General features: G+C 44.6%; 2 protein-coding genes across 2 annotated transcripts; both read right to left on the reverse strand.

Moving 5' to 3' along the window:
- Nucleotides 1-7,259: 7,259 nt before the first annotated feature.
- Nucleotides 7,260-9,132, reverse strand: LOC117057417 (olfactory receptor 2D2-like). Its single transcript, XM_033168258.1, has 2 exons — nt 9,083-9,132; nt 7,260-8,217 (listed from the first exon to the last, which is right to left on the reverse strand). Exons 1-2 carry the CDS (start codon nt 9,130-9,132, stop codon nt 7,260-7,262), a joined length of 1,008 nt encoding a protein of 335 aa, XP_033024149.1.
- Nucleotides 9,133-13,467: 4,335 nt separating this feature from the next.
- LOC117057418 (olfactory receptor 2G3-like) lies at nt 13,468-14,424 on the reverse strand. The gene has a single exon (XM_033168259.1). It carries the CDS (start codon nt 14,422-14,424, stop codon nt 13,480-13,482), a length of 945 nt encoding a protein of 314 aa, XP_033024150.1. The 3' UTR covers nt 13,468-13,479.
- Nucleotides 14,425-18,176: the final 3,752 nt, after the last annotated feature.

The raw sequence follows: 18,176 nt of genomic DNA on the forward strand, positions 1-18,176 counted from the left end.
TCTGGCTTCTCCACCTACATTGATGGATGGATGGATGGATGGATGGATGGATGGATGGAGAGAATTAGCAAAGAGAAGTTAGGATGAATGCAATCATTTAATAAATAAAAAAGCAGAGATGGTGTAGTTTTTTCTCCCATGAGATACACATACTAATAAACAACTCGTAGTCCAGTTCTTGTTGAGGGATGATTCTCCTGAAGTCACTAGAGTTATGGCACAATTTCTGAACAGGATTTTTGAAGTAAAATCTGGGGTGCTGTGGTCTGAATAATAGCAGTTGTCGAAGATCTCTCGCCCTCTCCCCCTTCCCCTCTCCCCCTCCCCTTATTTTACATTTTATGTCTTAGAATTTTAGCATATACAGAGGGTTTGTGTTTGTTGTCTTACTTATGCCAATAAAGGTGTTGTATTGTATTGTAACTGGAGGGCATTACATTGGCTTCCCCAGATCTACAGGATCTGTGGCTCAACCTGGACAATATTACTTCCCTCTCTGTCTTAGGTCAAGTGTGGGGAACCTTTGGCCCTCCAGATGTTGTTGAATTATATGAGCCCCAGAAAACATGGCCAATGGTCAGGGATGATGAGAGTTGTGGTTCAGCAACATCTGGAGGGCCAAAGGTTTCCTCACACCTGACCTAAAGAACACAAGTTCATCCTAACCACCAATATTGGGAGTGGGGGACATTTATATCCTGCCTTTCTGGAAAGATCGAGGTGGTTTAATGAAGAAACTAAAACATCATGTCTGTAGATAAAGAATACAGTAAAGATACAATCACAATGTAATAAATCATGGACACGTTTTTACGTAACAGAAGATACGAAGAAGCAAAATCAAAAATGTAAGAAAAGCAGTAAAAACTCATTAGTCTCAACTTACCAACAACTGACAACTATCCAAGAAAGGGAGGTGTCTACACCGTGCCAGAAAAGCGTCAAGGAAAAGGCAAGGTGGAGCTCCCTGGGTAGGGAATTCCAAAGTCTGCTTGTGATCACATCTAGGCTTCTGATGAAAGGGGTGTTCACACTGCGGTTAAAAAAGCAAAAAGCATGTTCTTCTTGTTCTTCTTATTCTTCTTGTGCCTCCGTGGGTGAAGTCAAACTGCTGGAGAATCACAGCACCTGTTGAGGCTGGTAACTCGTAACTGCTGCTTCCCACATTGTTTTTCTGTGTTAGCAGCACCAAAGTGACCTCCTGGGGCGCAAGACTAGGCAGTGTGTATGGAGGTCCTGGGCTGCCCAGACTAGAAGACCCCCATTTTCTTGCCCTTGTTGATGTGGTCCAAAGGAAGCAGAGCAATACATTTAGCACCAGCTAGACTGCAACTGGCCGGCCCAGGTGGGACCCAGGTGGCGCTGTGGGTTAAACCACAGAGCCTAGGGCTTGCTGATCAGAAGGTCGGTGGTTCGAATCCCTGCCACGGGGTGAGCTCCCGTTGCTCGGTCCCAGCTCCTGCCAACCTAGCAGTTTGAAAGCACGTCAAAGTGCAAGTAGATAAATAGGGACCGCTCCAGTGGGAAGGTAAACGGCGTTTCCGTGCGCTGCTCTGGTTTGCCAGAAGCGGCTTTGTCATGCTGGCCACATGACCCGGAAGCTGTCTGCGGTCAAACGCCAGCTCCCTTGGCCTATAGAACGAGATGAGCACCGCAACCCCAGAGTTGGACACGACTGGACCTGATGGTCAGGGGTCCCTTTACCTTTACCTAGGCTGCAGGAGTTGCCAGAAGGAGGCATACAAGGCACCTGGTCATCCAACCATCTTATGGACTCTACTCCAAATTTCTGCAGGGCTTACTCCTTAGCCTTTTCTTCTCCCAAAGATGTCCTGCAAGGCAATGAATATAATTTTTTTTTCTCCTGAAGTCTTTCTCATGAATGAGTATAGCTGTAAGGCAGTGGCAGTTTAGATCAGAGTTTTCATTCCCCTAGATGAGCTACCTTCCCAGGTTGACAAGCCCCACCTGCCCCTCCTTTGCCTCTGCTGCACATGCAGTAAGTGTTTTCTTGACCATTGGACCCACAATTGGTCTTGTATGCTCAATCCACCAGAGCCTGACTTCACGTGCAGGGGGAAACCCTAATGCACTGAGAGTATGAGACCCATTGGCTACCCTCACCTGTTATAGCCAGCCAGTTGAATCCATTCCTGGGTTGTAGCCACTATCACACGCTGACAGCTTCTAGGAGCCACAGGTGGGAACTGAGTGCAGGGTGGGGACCAAAGGTGGACAAACTACCCCAAAAGGAACACGACATGTCCCCCCACCTCCATTAACACCCCTCCACTAACACCCCATGCACCCCAAAAACATGTGACAGTCCACATTTCCAATGAGCTCCACAGTCTATAAGATTGAGATTGAAAGAAATGGCTTTCTGCTGAATTGGATGAATAGGCAATCTAGCCCAACAGCTGTCCATGACCTCAGGTAGATGTATTTTTATTACCGGAGATGCTTTAATGCCAGATGCATTGGACATGCAAAACATGTGCTCTTACACTTAAGCTACCTGTATAGGGCTCCACCAACTAATTTTTGAAGATCTCCTTGGTTAGGCAAAACCACCTTCTCCGTCTGCCTATATTTATGGTATCAGAAGACGAACACCATCCTTGCTTTTTCCTCCCTGCAATTTATCAAAGGTCTGAGGTGCCAGTGAGAAAATAAAGATGTTTATTTTACTTCTGCAATCCCCTTGGGGGTTTCCTGTGGATCATTAACAGCTTGTTGTTTCTTGGGCCTTCTGGGCCCCAAGCAATTAACATAGCAAAATGCGGAGGGGGGGGGAGCACAGAACAACACAGAAAGTTGTGATGAAGAATGTAACACACAATTTATTCATCCGTTGATTTGTATGTCACTTCCCCGCAAAATTGTGCCTAAAGCAGATCAGTAAGTATAACCATTCATATTAGGAATGTATAAGGGAAAAATCATGTCAATAAGTAAATAAATGTGAAAACAACATTAATCCATACAGTATTATATGAAACAGTACAATGCAAACAAAACAATAGAAATATGCTAACCTAATTTAGCAGTTCAGATATGAAAGAGAATAATGCCTAACATAAATAAAATAGTAATATATGAGTCTGGGAGGGAGGGAGTCCACCCTTCCAAAAAATTCATTCTACAGAGAGTCACCACAAATTACTTACCTGTGTGGGATGGTAGCCACACCTCTCACTTTTAGGAGCCATCTTCCCAGCTCTGCCCTGGATCTCCTCTCACAATCATTTCCCCCTTCCATAACCTATTCATGTTTGTGCACTATTCATGTGTACGGCAATTTGGGAGTCACTCAGGAGCATTACTCCGTCTTCCATCAGCAATTGCAGTGGTTTATAAAGGAATTCCAAGGTATGTGCTCCAATCTTTGTGTAAGGGGTCCAGGAGATTTAGACACCCGGTTCTCCATAGGTCCTGACACATGGGTTGGAGTTCCATTACAGCAGAGATTGGGAACCTGCAACTCTCCAGATGGAGCTGCTCACCCAACCCCTGCCATTTCATCATACAGTGGTACCTTGGGTTAAGTACGCTTCAGGTTAAGAACTCCACTTAAGAACAGAAATCGTGCTCTGGCGGCGCAGCAGCAGCAGGAGGTTCCATTAGCTAAAGTGGTGCTTCAGGTTAAGAACAGTTTCAGGTTAAGAACGGACCTCCGGAACGAATTAAGTACATAACCAGAGCTACCACTGTATTAACCCCCTAGAGCTTCCTCCTAAGCTCACTTTTCACCATCCCAACTCCATTTCTGGAGCCATTTCTCTCTTACATTATGTAGCCCCATTTCGCACCCTTGTTTTCACCCCCATGCCTCATCTCATCTCCTTTGGTGCAATCCCACTTATACCAAACCCTCTGGTGATCTCCCCCATGGTTGATGATCTTCAGTACGCTAGGAACAGAGGGGAAAGCTATTTCCTTCTTCTGCTGGATCTCTCAGTGGCTTTTGATACCATTGATCATGGTATCCTTCTGGATTGTCTAGAGGAGTTGGGAGCTGCAGGCACTGTTATGCGGTGGCTCCGCTCCTTCCTCTTGGGCCACATCCAGAACGTGATGTTGGGGGATGAGTGTTCTGGTCTTTGGGTGCTCACTTGTGGAGTGCCTCAGGGCTCTGTCCTCTCCTCCATGCTTTTCAACATCTACTGTATATGAAGCTGTTTGGATAGACCAGGGGTAAGCAAACTTTTTCAGCAGGGGAACGGTACACCATCTCTCAGACCTTGTGGGGGGCCAGACTATATTTTTTTGGGGGGAAATGAAAAATTAGGTAGGGCGATGGCGAATAATCAGTTGTTTACCACACTGAAATGGTGTAAAAACCAAGAAGTATCTAGAGCCACCTAGTGACTGGTAGAGGAATCTATGTCAGCCAGCCAGTGGGATTCAAGTGAGGGAGAGGTCTCTAGCGGGCTCTAGCAGAGAGAAGAGGGAATCTTCTAGAGGGGTCTAGTGAGTTCCGCATCACTATATAAACTGAGCCGCCCGCCGCTAGTTGATCAGTATTTTAAGTGCTTTCCTGTCCACCACGGCTACTGTTGAACTATCTTTCAGTACCCTTTGAAGGGTAAAGACCTGGCTCAGAAGTACAATGGGAGAGGACAGACTGACTGGGTTGTGTTTGATGAGCGTCCATCGGAAATTCTTCAAGGAAAATCAGGACTGGATTGAAACGAAAGTTTTGAACATGTTTTCTTCAAACCCAAGAAAAGTGATATCAGTATAAGACATGTAACTAGAACAAAAATTTCAAGCAAATAATTGTAATAACTACCGTAATAAAGCACTGCTATAATTATATATAATTTTCTTAAAATTTTGGTTTCATTCGCCTTTTCCGTGCTGAAATGAAATGTCACAACATAACAACCATGGCTTGCCCCCACCCCCAGTTTTGATCCTGGGTATGCCCCTGCCTAGTCTTGAAATCTCCTGAAATCTCCCTCATTTGCTGAAATCTCCCTCATTTGCTGATTCCCCTACTTTACTCCACTGAACCACAAGACTGAAGTCAGCTTGTTAACTCTTTTGTTAGTCTATGTCAAAGATTCAGTTTTAATGGGTGGCAGGTAGATGCCTCTTTACTTAATGAGTGCAACTCACACAACATTCACCTGTAACTAGAAAAATCCCCAATGTTTGATGCAGGAGAAGACTGGCTAAATAAAGTATGTGATGTAACCTGTTTGGTCAAAATTGACCAATATTATTCAATTGAGAGAAGGCAGACAGGATTATGATCAGTTTGTTGGGAAAAAAAATATTATTGTATATTGGAGTAGTAAGGTGCAGGAAAATATAAATCCATATGCATTGCTGGGCGGCTTCGAGATTGCATGCTACACTCAATTTATTGAACTTCATTGGAAAACAAATGATAACAGTATTTTTCTTTCCCCTCTTTTTTCCTCCCCCCCCACCTTATTTTATTGTGATCTTTCCTAATATATTATGTTGCATTATTGTTGTATAATATCAAAAAACATTAAATATTCTTGTATTATGCAATATAACACCTTGAATTCTTTGGAGGAAAGTCAGGGTAGAAATGTACTAAAAAAAGTTATATAAACTTGTTTTAGAACTCTCTTGCCTGTTCGCGAACCAGAAGCCGCTCCTCGTCATAGACAAAGAAGTAACTTCATGCCTCAGCAGACAATTAAAAAAAAAATCATAAAGTTTGAGCAACATTTGCATTATTATTCACATGAGTAGGCAACTCTCAACGCTTTTTCAAAATGGCCAGTCTTCTCAGTGCTTTTGCTGTTGCACCATGAATATCCTTGTTCCGCAGAGTATAAATGATAGGGTTGAGCAGAGGGGTGACCACGATGTAAAAGACAGCAATTTTCTTGTCACGATCAGAAGTTGAACCCGACCGTGGAATCATGTACATAGAGATGATGGTGCTATAGAACAAGGTGACCACGATCAGGTGGGAGCCACATGTGGAGAAGGCCTTGCGCCGTCCAGCAGTTGATCGCATGTGCAATACTGAGGAGAGAACAAGCCCATAGGATATAAGGATAATTGTGAGAGGAATTATAAGCAATAGTACAGATGCCACAAATATGAAAGCCTCTGTGACGTGTGTGTCGGCGCATGAAAGTTTCAGCACCACTGGCAGCTCACAAAAAAAGTGGTTGATGTGGTTGGCATGGCAGAAGGGGAGGCCAAGGGTACTCCCCACGTTTATCGAAGCGAGGAGGAAGCCAACAGAGCAAGGCAAGCAGGACTTGACGCCCCCAGCCCATGATACTGATGCGACGAACCTCCACTTCACACTCTCCCCTTGTTACTGAGTGAATTTCTAATCAGGTGTTCTGGGTCAAATTTCAATCCACCCCACCTGTCCCTCTGAGGTCCGTCTGTTATGTCAATCCCCTTTTATTAATAATCTGGGAATCTCTTAGTAACAGGAGTTTTCTTTCCAGCGGCCGTGGCCAGTTACATCCTCTGCTCTGGGCTTCAGGGGTTAAACTCTTCTTTGCCTACTGTTCAGGGTCTCTCCTTATTAGATCCCCTCACTATATCAGTTAGCTAAGCCCTTTTAGCAACTCTGTGGCAATACCAGGGTTTCCGCCCGCTAGCCCCTCCTGAGGGAACTCCAAGACACAAACTATCACCCTGCAGGTCAGTTTTGTCCTTTCCCTGAGTTCACTTCCTCATGAGCATACATAGCTCGCTGGACCAAATGAACGACAATATTTTCTTAGCTCAACAATAAGAAGTCTTTATTTCTTTCAGAACATAACGGTTTCAGTAATGGTTTAAAAGCTTAGTTTCATAACAGTGTAAACTCTTTCTTTCAGCATCATATACACATCTTCAACGTATCCTAACCTACCCTAACCTACCCACCACTATCCTGACCCCACGCCCTCCTTCTTCCAGTCACCACCCTCCCTCTCTAACGGTTGCTCCCTCCTTTTAAAGAGCAGAATGTCCCACCTCCCATGGGATATCTGCCACTCAACCTGGGGTGCCCATTAACTCATAAAACACCGTGGGTTTCTGAAAATCCCTTAACTTAGGTCCGTTTCGTTGGAGGAAAGTCAGGATAGAAATGTACTAAAAAAAGTTATATAAACTTGTTTTAGAACTCTCTTGCCTGTTCGCGAACCAGAAGCCGCTCCTCGTCGTAGACAAAGAAGTAACTTCATGACTCAGCAGACAATGCAAAAAAATCATAAAGTCTGAGCAACATTTGCATTATTATTCACACGAGTAGGCAACTCTCAACGCTTTTTCAAAATGGCCAGTCTTCTCAGTGCTTTTGCTGTTGCACCATGAATATCCTTGTTCCGCAGAGTATAAATGATAGGGTTGAGCAAAGGAGTGACCACGATATAAAAGACAGCAATTTTCTTGTCACGATCAGAAGTTGAACCCGACCGTGGAATCATGTACATAGAGATGACGGTGCTATAGAACAAGGTGACCACGATCAGGTGGGAGCCACATGTGGAGAAGGCCTTGCGCCGTCCAGCAGTTGACCTCATTTTCAATACTGAGGAGAGAACAAGTCCATAGGATATAAAGATAATTGTCAGAGGAATTAATAGCAATACTACCGATGCCAAGAATATGAAAGCCTCTGTGAGGTGAGTGTCGGCGCATGAAAGTTTCAGCACCACTGGCAGCTCACAAAAAAAGTGGTTGATGTGGTTGGCATGGCAGAAGGGGAGGCCAAGGGTACTCCCCACGTTTATCGAAGCGAGGAGGAAGCCACCTGCCCAACAGAGCAAGGCAAGCAGGACTTGACGCCCCCAGCCCATGATACTGACATATAATAGAGGATGGCGGATAGCTAAGCAGCGGTCATAGGCCATGGCACTGAGAAGAAGGCATTCAGTGCCACCCAGGGCCAATGTGACGTACATCTGTGTCATGCAGCATGTGAAGGAGATGGCACCATTGCCAGACAGGAGGTTTGTCATCATCTGGGGCAACGTGGTGGTGACGTAACAGATCTCCAGGCCCGAAAGGTTTGTCAGGAAGAAGTACATGGGTGTGTGGAGGGAAGAGTCAGCCCAAACAAGCATAATGATCACCAGGTTCCCCATAATGGTGAGGGAGTAGATGATGAGGGTGACCACAAAGAGTAGAATCTGTGTCCTTCGGTCACTGGAGAATCCCACCAATATAAAATATTTGACAGAGGTCAAGTTCTCGTCACCTATTCTGACCTCTTCCCTGCAGAGAAAGGGAAACAGTGAAAGAGCAGCGGCACGCTCAGGAAATGGGGCATGTCTCAAACAAGCTATGTTCCACTCATCGCAATATCAGATTGACCCCAGAACAAGCTAATCCGAGACTGCAAGTGCACGATTGTCTCATTCCAAACAGATGAAAAGCTTCCCACAGGGCACAAATAGAGAGATATTCACTCCATTTGTGTGTCACTTTCAAATAAGAAAGGCTATCAGGTAACATACACTGCTTATGATTGGGTCATACAGGCCATAGCTGGCAAATATAGTTCAAACCATGGTTTCACATCAGAGTTTTATATTTTCTGGTATTATACTTTGATTTTGTTCTGTGAACTGCCCTGAGACCTCCAGGTATAGGGCAGTATATAAATTCATAAAATAAACAGGAGCCAACTCCTAGGGGCCGAGGCCCCTTTGGCTGCCCAAATAAAATATTTGAGGGGACTGGGACCCCCTAAGTCAGGCATAGGCAAACTGGTCCCTCCAGATGTTTTGGGACAACAACTCTCATCATCCCTGACCAATGGTCCTGTTAGCTAGAGATGATGGGAGTTGTAGTCCCAGAACATCTGGAGGGCCGAGTTTGCCTATGCGTGCCCTAGGTTGATGGGCATTACCATTCAAATAGCGTGTATACACCATGTCATGCCCAATATTTTATTCCAGTTGGCACCCCTGGAGATCATAGTTTACTAGGATAAAATAGATGTTTTAAGGGAGACAGCCATTGTATGTATGCAGCCCATCTTCACAATACCCATTAAACCAAGAAAATAGGCTACATTCACATTTACACACACACACACACACACACACACACACACACACACACAATATGATCTTACCATTGCTCTTCTCTTTGTCGTTTTTCATCAACCGCAAAATAGTTATCCATGTCTCTGGTATGTGCAATTGTAAATGATAGCTGTGGTGGTTCCAGTCAGCTGTCTTAACATGAGACGTTGAACAATCAAAGGAATTGTCAGTGATCTCAAGGAGCAACCTGCTGCATCTCTCCTTAAGAGGCTTCTGCTGAGGGAGGGAAGCTCTGTGCTGCTTGGAAAGACTGCCTGTTGCAGGGCACTCGGTAGTCTAATGCCTTGTGGTTTACTTGCAGTTTGCTTCTGCTAGCCTTTCTGAAATCAAATTGGTTGTGGGGGAAATTGATCAACACATGGCCCAGCCAATCAGTGCTGTGCCTCCCTGCTCTGTGCAAGTGGGGCAGGTTGGTCTAGGACTGACACAAGGTCCAAACAATCATCTCAAACAGGAAAATGCATCTTCTCCCTGCCTCCCATCCTCAAGAGAAAGCTGTATGTATGTTGGCAGGACATATGGTGGTTGTCCTTCCCTGTCCTATGAACTGGGGTCCTTTAACTGGAGATGGACCACAGACAGACCACAGAAAAAAGTCTTGTTCTCCTTCCGATATGCTTCTTCAAGTACCTGGCCAGATGCTTGATGATCCTCCAACCTAGTTTTAATGCCTACTAAGGTGTGATTCAACACAACCTGGCTTGCTCAACTGCCTATTCCCAACATTAGAAATTGGACAGCACACCAGTATTTGTATTCTCCCTGTGATTTTATTTTTTTGCATTCTTTTCCCCTTGCTTGCTATTCATTATGATAATGAAGACAGTGCACCTACTCCACAGGGACTCACTTGGTGCCTTTCTCTTCAGCCATTAATAGTTGTTTATTTCCTGAACCTCATGGGGTTTCATGTTCTTAACATACAACAGATATGGAAGAATAATTCTATGCTGGCTTTGAATCAGAATTGTATGCATTGTGATAAAAAAAAACCAAATAAACACATTTCACATTCTGTTATCTGAATGTGTGCAAACTGAGTATATTTGAATTCGTCTCTGTGGCTTTCGTGTTTTCCTTAGCATTTAGGGTGCATGGTATACTCTTGGGAAGTCACCTATGCTGAACTCAGTGTCGCCTATGCTGAGTGGCAGCTGCTTTCCAGAATTTCAGAAAGGGGACATTTCCAGAGATTTTTAGTTTGCAGGTTGCAATTCGGATTGGCTCTGGGGTGAACTGGAATGGGTGCACACCAGACCAGTCCTATCCAGATTTATCAATTATGCTGTGCCCACTTGTAATTCCCAAGCAACTGGTATCCAGAGGAACAGTGACTCTGACAATGGAGATGTAATACAGACATCGATAGCCTTATCCTCTATGAATCTGTCCAATCCTCCTTTAAAACCATTGTGGGAGCATGTTCCATTATGAGTTGTTATTGTTGCTGCTGCCAGCTCTAACTTCCTGTTGGCCTTGCAAGCATTAGTGCCGGACAGGAATGACATGAGTACCTGATCTGCCTTTGCATTCACCCAATTATAATTTAGGAGGGTCCAGATATCCTCCTAAAGCATCTGTGAAGGTAGATTCTGCCACTGCGTAAGCATGCTCTTTCAACCCAATCTCCCTAAAGGTAAAGGTAAAGGATCCCTGACAGTTAAGTCCAGTCACAGACGACTCTGGGGTAGTGGCGCTCATCTCGTTTTACAGGCCAAGGGAGCTGGCGTTTGTCCGCAGACAGTTTTTCTGGGATACTTATTTATCTACTTGCACTGGTGTGCTTTCGAACTGCTAGGTTGGCAGGAGCTGGGACCGAGCAACAGGAGCTCGCCCCGTTGCGAGGATTCGAACCGCCGACCTTCTGATCAGCAAGCCCAAGAGGCTCAGTAGTTTAGACCACAGCGCCACCCATGTCCCTCAATCTCCCTAGATGACTTCAGAAATAAGACCTTCTCCTTCTGTCAGCACTATTGCCAATGCCACTCTCCAAAACCAAATCTTTTATTAATATTCTGAGCCATTTCTGTTCTCCATAAATTCCCTTTCTATGCAAGCACTTATAGTTGAAATTCTCCCTTTGGGAGGGTTAAACTATTTTCTTAAACTCCATCCACAATGTCCTATCTGGCATGGCATCTGTGACTAATGTTGCCCTTTTCCGGGTAAGACTTTAAGAGGATCTTTTATGTATCAAAACCTTTGGTTATGGTTGACGTAGCACCTTAGATTATCCCAGAATCATGTACCATGTTGAGGGTGTGTGTGTCTATGGTCACCCTCCATATCAGCACACGTAATATTTAGGGTTCAGTGAAGAGTCTCAGTCTCCTATTTTTAGCCAATGTCTTTCTTTAATTAAGCCAATATAGTTCAGGGTTACAGAAGAGAAAAAAATAAGGTTAATCAGTCACATATAGAATATATCACCTGACAACGGAATACCAAAAACAAGGCAATATAATCAGTGTATCAATTGTAGAGTTGAAGCAAATATATTTAATTACCTGGGCATACAAGAGTGAGGTAGTTGTTGTTTTTTTTAAGAGAAGACTGAGTTGGTACCAAAAGGGAGCAACATCTACACACATTATATAGGTGTTTTTTTAAAAAAAAAAAAAGAGAAAGAACTTAAGATACACACCTAAATTCAATTGTTAACTTCACCACTGAGAAGGGAAGATGTAGCTTGGCCCTAAAATCCTTGAATTTCTGCAGGTGCTGCTGGTAAGATCGCCTAGTGCCCTAAACCCACTACAGCAGAAGTGAGGACATACTGGGAAGCCAATTTCCAAAGTTCCAGAGAACACACAGAACTCACTGGTTTCCAGCTCCCAGAATAGCTCCATCAGGAACCAAGAGAGGGCATCAGCAATGCAATTCTGCAGGCCTGGGATGTGATGGGTCACAAACAAGATATTAAAACATACCTTAATACCTCTCCAACCCTGTGCTTTGTAGGCATGGGAGATGCAGAAGTGTGGATAAGCCCTGAGTGGGTATAGCATTGCAAATGAAATCTGAAAACAGCCCTCTATCTTGGCTACTGTACCTTGGCTTTGCTGTTCCAATAAAGAGAAAATTATTTTCGTTGGAGAGGGGAAGAAAAATATTGAAGTCAGAAGGAGGATCCAATGGGAATTCCCAGCATCCCTGTCTCCCTCCCAGGAGGCTTTGGTGCTCAGATCTCCTCAGCAGCAGTGTTGGCTCCAGAAAAGAGAGAAGTTATAAAGATTTGGCTGTGAACAATGTGTCGGAACCTGGAATGGAAAGCCAGCTGGCTTGGCCCCAGCCGGAGAGTCTCCCTTCTCAGCCTTGCTGCTGCGGAGATCTCTCAGTCATCATCCTCCGACGTGCGTCCGCAACTCTTGCTGCTGTGCATGCAAGAGCACACATTACTTAGCAGAGTAAACACACAACAGATCAGGCTTGAGGCGTGGATACTATACTAAAACGACGCATTTATTATACATAAATCAGGAAAAGAAAAACATGGCCTCTCTACTTGTCGTTCTTCTCGGGGAGAGAGAAAACAAAAGCAATAATAATAATAATAATAATAATAATAATAATAATAATAATATTTATTATTTGTACCCCGCCCATCTGGCTGGATTTCCCCAGCCACTCTGGGCGGCTTCCAACAGAAATCAAATACAAAAATATCAAACATTAAAAACTTCCCTAAAAAGGGCTGCCTTCAGGTTTTTTTCTGAATGTCAGGTAGTTGTTTATTTCCCTGACCTGTGATGGGAGGGCGTTCCACAGGGCGGGTGCCACTACCGAGAAGGCCCTCTGCCTGGTTCCCTGTAGTTTTGCTTCTCGCAGTGAGGGAACCGACAGAAGGCCCTCTGCGCTGGATCTCAGTGTCCGGGCTGAATGATGGGGGTGGAGACGCTCCTTCAATACAGTGCGGCTGCTCCGCTCACGGGACTCCAGCAATCTGTGCTGGAATGTAAACAGACATGTGAGATGTAACAATCCCACATATCTGCAGCAAAGTGTGCAATGGAATTCCCAACACAATGACCTGTGCAAGGACTAGCAAGTTGAGGAGCTGGCACTGAGGACAGAAGCTGCTTGGTTCCCCTTGATTTTTCCTGGCCTAAGAGTTCCCTGCTGTCTAGAGTTTTCTTCGGTTGGTCCTTTAGGGCATGGGAAGACAATATGGTGCTCTGCAGAGGACGCTGAGTTGTTGAAAGAACCATCTATGCCACCTTGACTTCTTTGGAGGAAAGATTGGGCATAAAACAAATAAATCAATGGCATAAACTTGTTCTACAACTTTCTTAGAAGTTCCTGCTCCAGAAATACCACCTGGTCATTGACAAAGAGACAGCTCCATGTCCCAGGAGATACATATCTCCTGTGTCAAAACCTGATGATCAAGCAACATTTCCATATTATTCATACTAGTAGGCAATGATCAACTCTTTTGCTTAAAGTCCAGTCTTTGCAACACCTTGGCTATTGCATCATGGATATCCTTGTTCCGAAGAGTATAAATGATAGGGTTGAGCAGAGGGGTGACCATAAGGTAGAAAATGGCAATTTTCTTGTCACGATCAGAAGTTGAACCCGACCGTGGAATCATGTACATAGAGATGACAGTGCCATAGAACAAGGTGACCACAATCAGATGGGAGCCACACGTGGAGAAGGCCTTGCGCCGTCCAGTGGTTGACCTCATTTTCAATACTGAGGAGATAACAAACCCATAGGAGGTCATGATAATCAAAAGAGGAATTATGACCCCAAGTGAAGCTGCCAAAAAGATGATGGCCTCTGTAATGTATGTGTCAGTGCATGAAAGTTTAATCATCATTGCCATCTCACAGATGAAGTGGTCAATACGGTTTGCGCCACAGAAGTAGAGAGAAGTGGAACTGACAACCATTAGAGAACCAAGGAGGAAGCCACCAACCCAAGTGACTGAGGCAAGCAGAAATTGTCGCCACCAGCCCATGATACTAGTATATATTAGAGGATGACAGATAGCTAGGTAGCGATCATAGGCCATTACACCTAAAAGAAGGCATTCACAGGATCCAAGAGACAACGTGATGTACATCTGTGCCATACAACGGGTGAAGGAGATGGCTCCATTGCCAGACACGAGGCTTGCCATCGTTTGGGGCAAGGTGGTGGTGACATAGCAGATCTCTAGGCCTGCTAAGTTGCTCAAGAAGAAGTACATTGGTATGTGAAGTGACGACTCAACCCCCACAAGCATGATGATCACCAGGTTCCCCACAATGGTCAGGGAGTATATGATAAGGACTACCACAAAGAGGAGAATCTGTGTCCTTCGATCGCTGGAGAATCCCACCAATATAAACTCTTTCACAGAAGTGACGTTTTCTTCCCCCATCCTCATCTCCTTCCTGCAAAGAAAGGACAACAGGGGGAGACCAGTGAAATTCTCTGAGAACCATAAGTATAGCCTTGTTTGGGGCCCTGCAAGACTGGGGTCAAACCATGAACCAACCATGAACCTCAATTTCATTTTTTTAAAAAATCCCAGCAAGTGTCTTTAGTTTTCCATTAATTGAAATTTCCTTTCACTATTGCATGTCTTTGAGTCATTGTGATGGTGAGAACAGCTTGTTTATTCTTTATTTAACAATCCATTGAAGTATAGATAATTTTATTGTTTTATTTTTTTGGTCAATCGCTTTGGGTTTTCTTACAATAAATGCTGTATAAATTTATATAAAAGTATATATTTACTGATGTTCATGGTTTTATTTACTTATTTATGTTAGAGCAGGCATCCCCAAACTCGGCCCTCCAGATGTTTTGGGATTATAATTCCCATCATCCCTGACCACTGGTCCTGTTAGCTAGGGATGATGGGAGTTGTAGTCCCAAAACATCTGGAGAGTAGAGTTTGGGGGTGCCTGTGTTAGAGGAATCATAGTGCTGGGACACAATCATGTTTACTAACTTCAGCACCCCGCTGATACCTTGACTTTAGTTCTGTGCATTCATTTTTTTGTGGTATATGGTTGCAAGAACTGCCCTGGGATTGATTTATTTATTTTATATTTTTACGAAAAGAGCTATGCAAATGAGATGATAAAGAAACACATGAGAGTTTTATTTGCTTTGAGGGTCTATTTGGACTATGTGGAAGGATATGAGTGGGGGAAATTGGTTCCTCATTCATAGTAGTGGTCATTTGGACTAATAAGGTGGAAGACAGCAGAACCAGGAATGGGAGACCAACTGATTCTAGTTTTGTCCCCATCCTCCTCTCGGATAACTTCTACAAGGACAACATTAAGACTAACCAAGGGGGAGGAAGAATAAAACAAAAGAAATACTCAACTAACTGACCAGTCATGTTGGTTCTCCCCTCCCCCTAACTAGAGTCCTCATGGCTGCTGTTCTCCCAAACACAGTACGTATAAATGAATTTCAGAGTGATGCCTTTGAGAAATTTAAAAAAGAAATAAAAAAGAACGGGGAGCCCCTTTAAAGAAGAAACTAAAGACCTGAAACTACATATAATTATCTGCATACAGCAGAGTAAATTTTCAAGAATGGATAGTGCCCACAAATGTTAGGGGTTTCCTCCCCACCCCACCACCAATTGACTTACAAATTACTCAATGTAATCTGACCTTTGTATGCCGCACGGGGTTCACCAGCAGCTGTTAAGATATTTCTCTTGCAGCAGTATTTTCTTAAGGCATATGAAAGCTGAATAGTTTTCTATTGAAGGCTGCAAAAAAAACTGGCAAGGAAGTTCACTGCAATACTGATGACTTCATAGGAAAGCTGCATGCAGTCTCTGGTTTCCCTCGCTGAGGCTGCATGCAGACGAACAAAGAAACGAGAGCCTGCGAAAGGACTCTTGCTTTGGAGTAAAATCTGCCTCTCCCTGCCTTCTCTCTTTTACAGAAACATGGATTCTGGAACGGCAGCTGTTTGCATCTCTACTCTGATATACTTCCAATAGTCTTCTCTCTATGCACACAGGTGGTTGTTATATGGTTATCTGACTAAATGTTCATTTGGCACTTTAGAGATAAAGATTTCCCCCATCTCTCCTTTGCACATTCACGTTGTCTTGGGGAAGTGGAGAAATGTGGGCAACATGAGGTGGCTTACTCTCCAGCTCAAGGACCAAGTCAATCAGTCATTCAGCCCCTGCACAAATCCAGCTTCTCCTGAGGCAGGAGGTTGAGAGAGCTCAATCAATTATGGAGGGAAAGAATATAAATATGGTCAGTGCTTTTATTGGGTGCTGCCCCAGCAAGTTTTGAAAGACTTCCAAAATTAGGGTTAATGACAGCCTAGCTCATTCCACTACCTAACTCTTCTCAGGTTTAAAACAGAGAAAGCAGTGGTGAATGATTTCTCCCTGCCATTTTCCAAAGCCATGGTGATTCATTAAGATAATAAAGACTGTGAATCTCCCACCCTGGATCTGCTCCAATCCCTTTTGTCTCTCTGGCCCCTCAGCTCATTAACAATTCTTTACCTTTACCGTCAGCCACCTGGGCCTGAAACTTTTGATATAGTGATTAACAATGCACAAGGGAAAGATTTTCAAAGAAATGAATGGAATGGAGTATTCTAGTAACCTAGCTATGCCATGTGCTCTACTAGAATACTCCATTCCACCTAATCTTTTCTCTCCTGCCACCAACAAATAGTAGTATGTGAAAACTGAGCATGCTCTCTCCATGTCAGGCTTTTTTAGGGTTTATGTTTCCACCCCCCCTTAGATTCCCTTCCACACACAAAAAGATGTAGATTCCTGCAAGAGCTGGATTTTCCACAAGCTGGTCAATAGCTCCGTCGTGTTCATGGGAGGCACAATTTTGCGTAAATAATTATTGGCATTCATACCCAAAACATTGGTAATGTAGGAAATGATACAGCACCCACCACCAGAGGTGAACAAAGTAGGTATAGAACTGCAAATGTGGTTTGAAAACAACCCTATATCAGGACTCCATATTATGTGTTGCTTTTAAAAGACTTATTTGCAGCTTTCTTGCAAAAGATCAGAGTTGTGTACAGCAATATAAGGCAAGGGGGCTGTTGCATCACATTTTAAGGATGCATTCCAGCCTGGGAAAGGAAGTATAGGAGGGTGCAGAGTAGGGCCAGTGAAGGAGGCAGTGCTGTCAAGTATCCCGTTTTCCCTGGGATTCTCCCTTATTTCAAGCAGTTTCCCGCTGCTCTCCCTTATTTTTTATTTCCCTTAAATTTCCTGTTTTTAATGGAAGCAGCTCCACCCCTGCTGGCCAGGGACTGGGTGGGAAGACCTCGCCTACTTGGAGAGAAAAGCCTCAGCCCTCAAAGCTAGTGGGAGCCATATCCCGTGCTTACAGAGGGGTGTATTCATCCCCCTGCATCAGCCCCTATCCATTGCCGCCGAGCCCCTCAGCCGGCCAATAGGGTTAGCTGGCGGGCGGAGCCTGGCTGCCTTTGAGCAGCTGCTGCTTCCTGTCCTGTTTTGATGGGATCAGACAAGAAGACGATGGGGCTCCATCGCGCGGAGCACATGGCTGCCCTCCTCTTTGCTCCGCTCCGAGCCCGAGTCCGCTTGGAGTTTACATTGCTGCCCCGCCCACTTTTGCTTCTGGCTCCGCCCACCACTGACATGTGACTGTCCCCGGGATAGGTGAGACTGCTGATCCCTTATTTTCAAATCCGAAACTTGACAGCTATGGAAGGAGGTGGCCTTGGGGAATTAGCCTGTGAGCTGGTGAAGTAGGCCTGCAGGTGCCTGAGTGGGGTCTGGGGAGCTCACTGCATCCTGCTGTGTCGCTCAAGCCCATGTCTGCCAACTTGAAAGGCAGAGCGGGTGCAACCTGGGAGTTTGTCCCTCCCACGGACGAGTTTCCATCTGCAGCATGATTTGTGGTTGGTTGCTCCATAATTTGGACAATTGGCATTAATCAAGAGGCGCTCCTGAACCAACCTATGCTAATGGGCTGCAATCAGTCAGCTGCTGAAAGGACTGCGCTTGGCTCTTTGAAGGTTTCTGAATGTTTTCCTTGATGCTTGAGAATCCTTACAACAAACGGGAAAGGATGGGGGAGGACAAGTTGCTTTGTGCTTTCTTATGGTTTTCAAATGGTCTCCCTTTTTCCTGTCCCCCCT

This window comes from Lacerta agilis, chromosome 14, assembly GCF_009819535.1.
Source record: "Lacerta agilis isolate rLacAgi1 chromosome 14, rLacAgi1.pri, whole genome shotgun sequence".
NCBI classification, from domain to species: Eukaryota; Metazoa; Chordata; class Lepidosauria; order Squamata; family Lacertidae; genus Lacerta; species Lacerta agilis.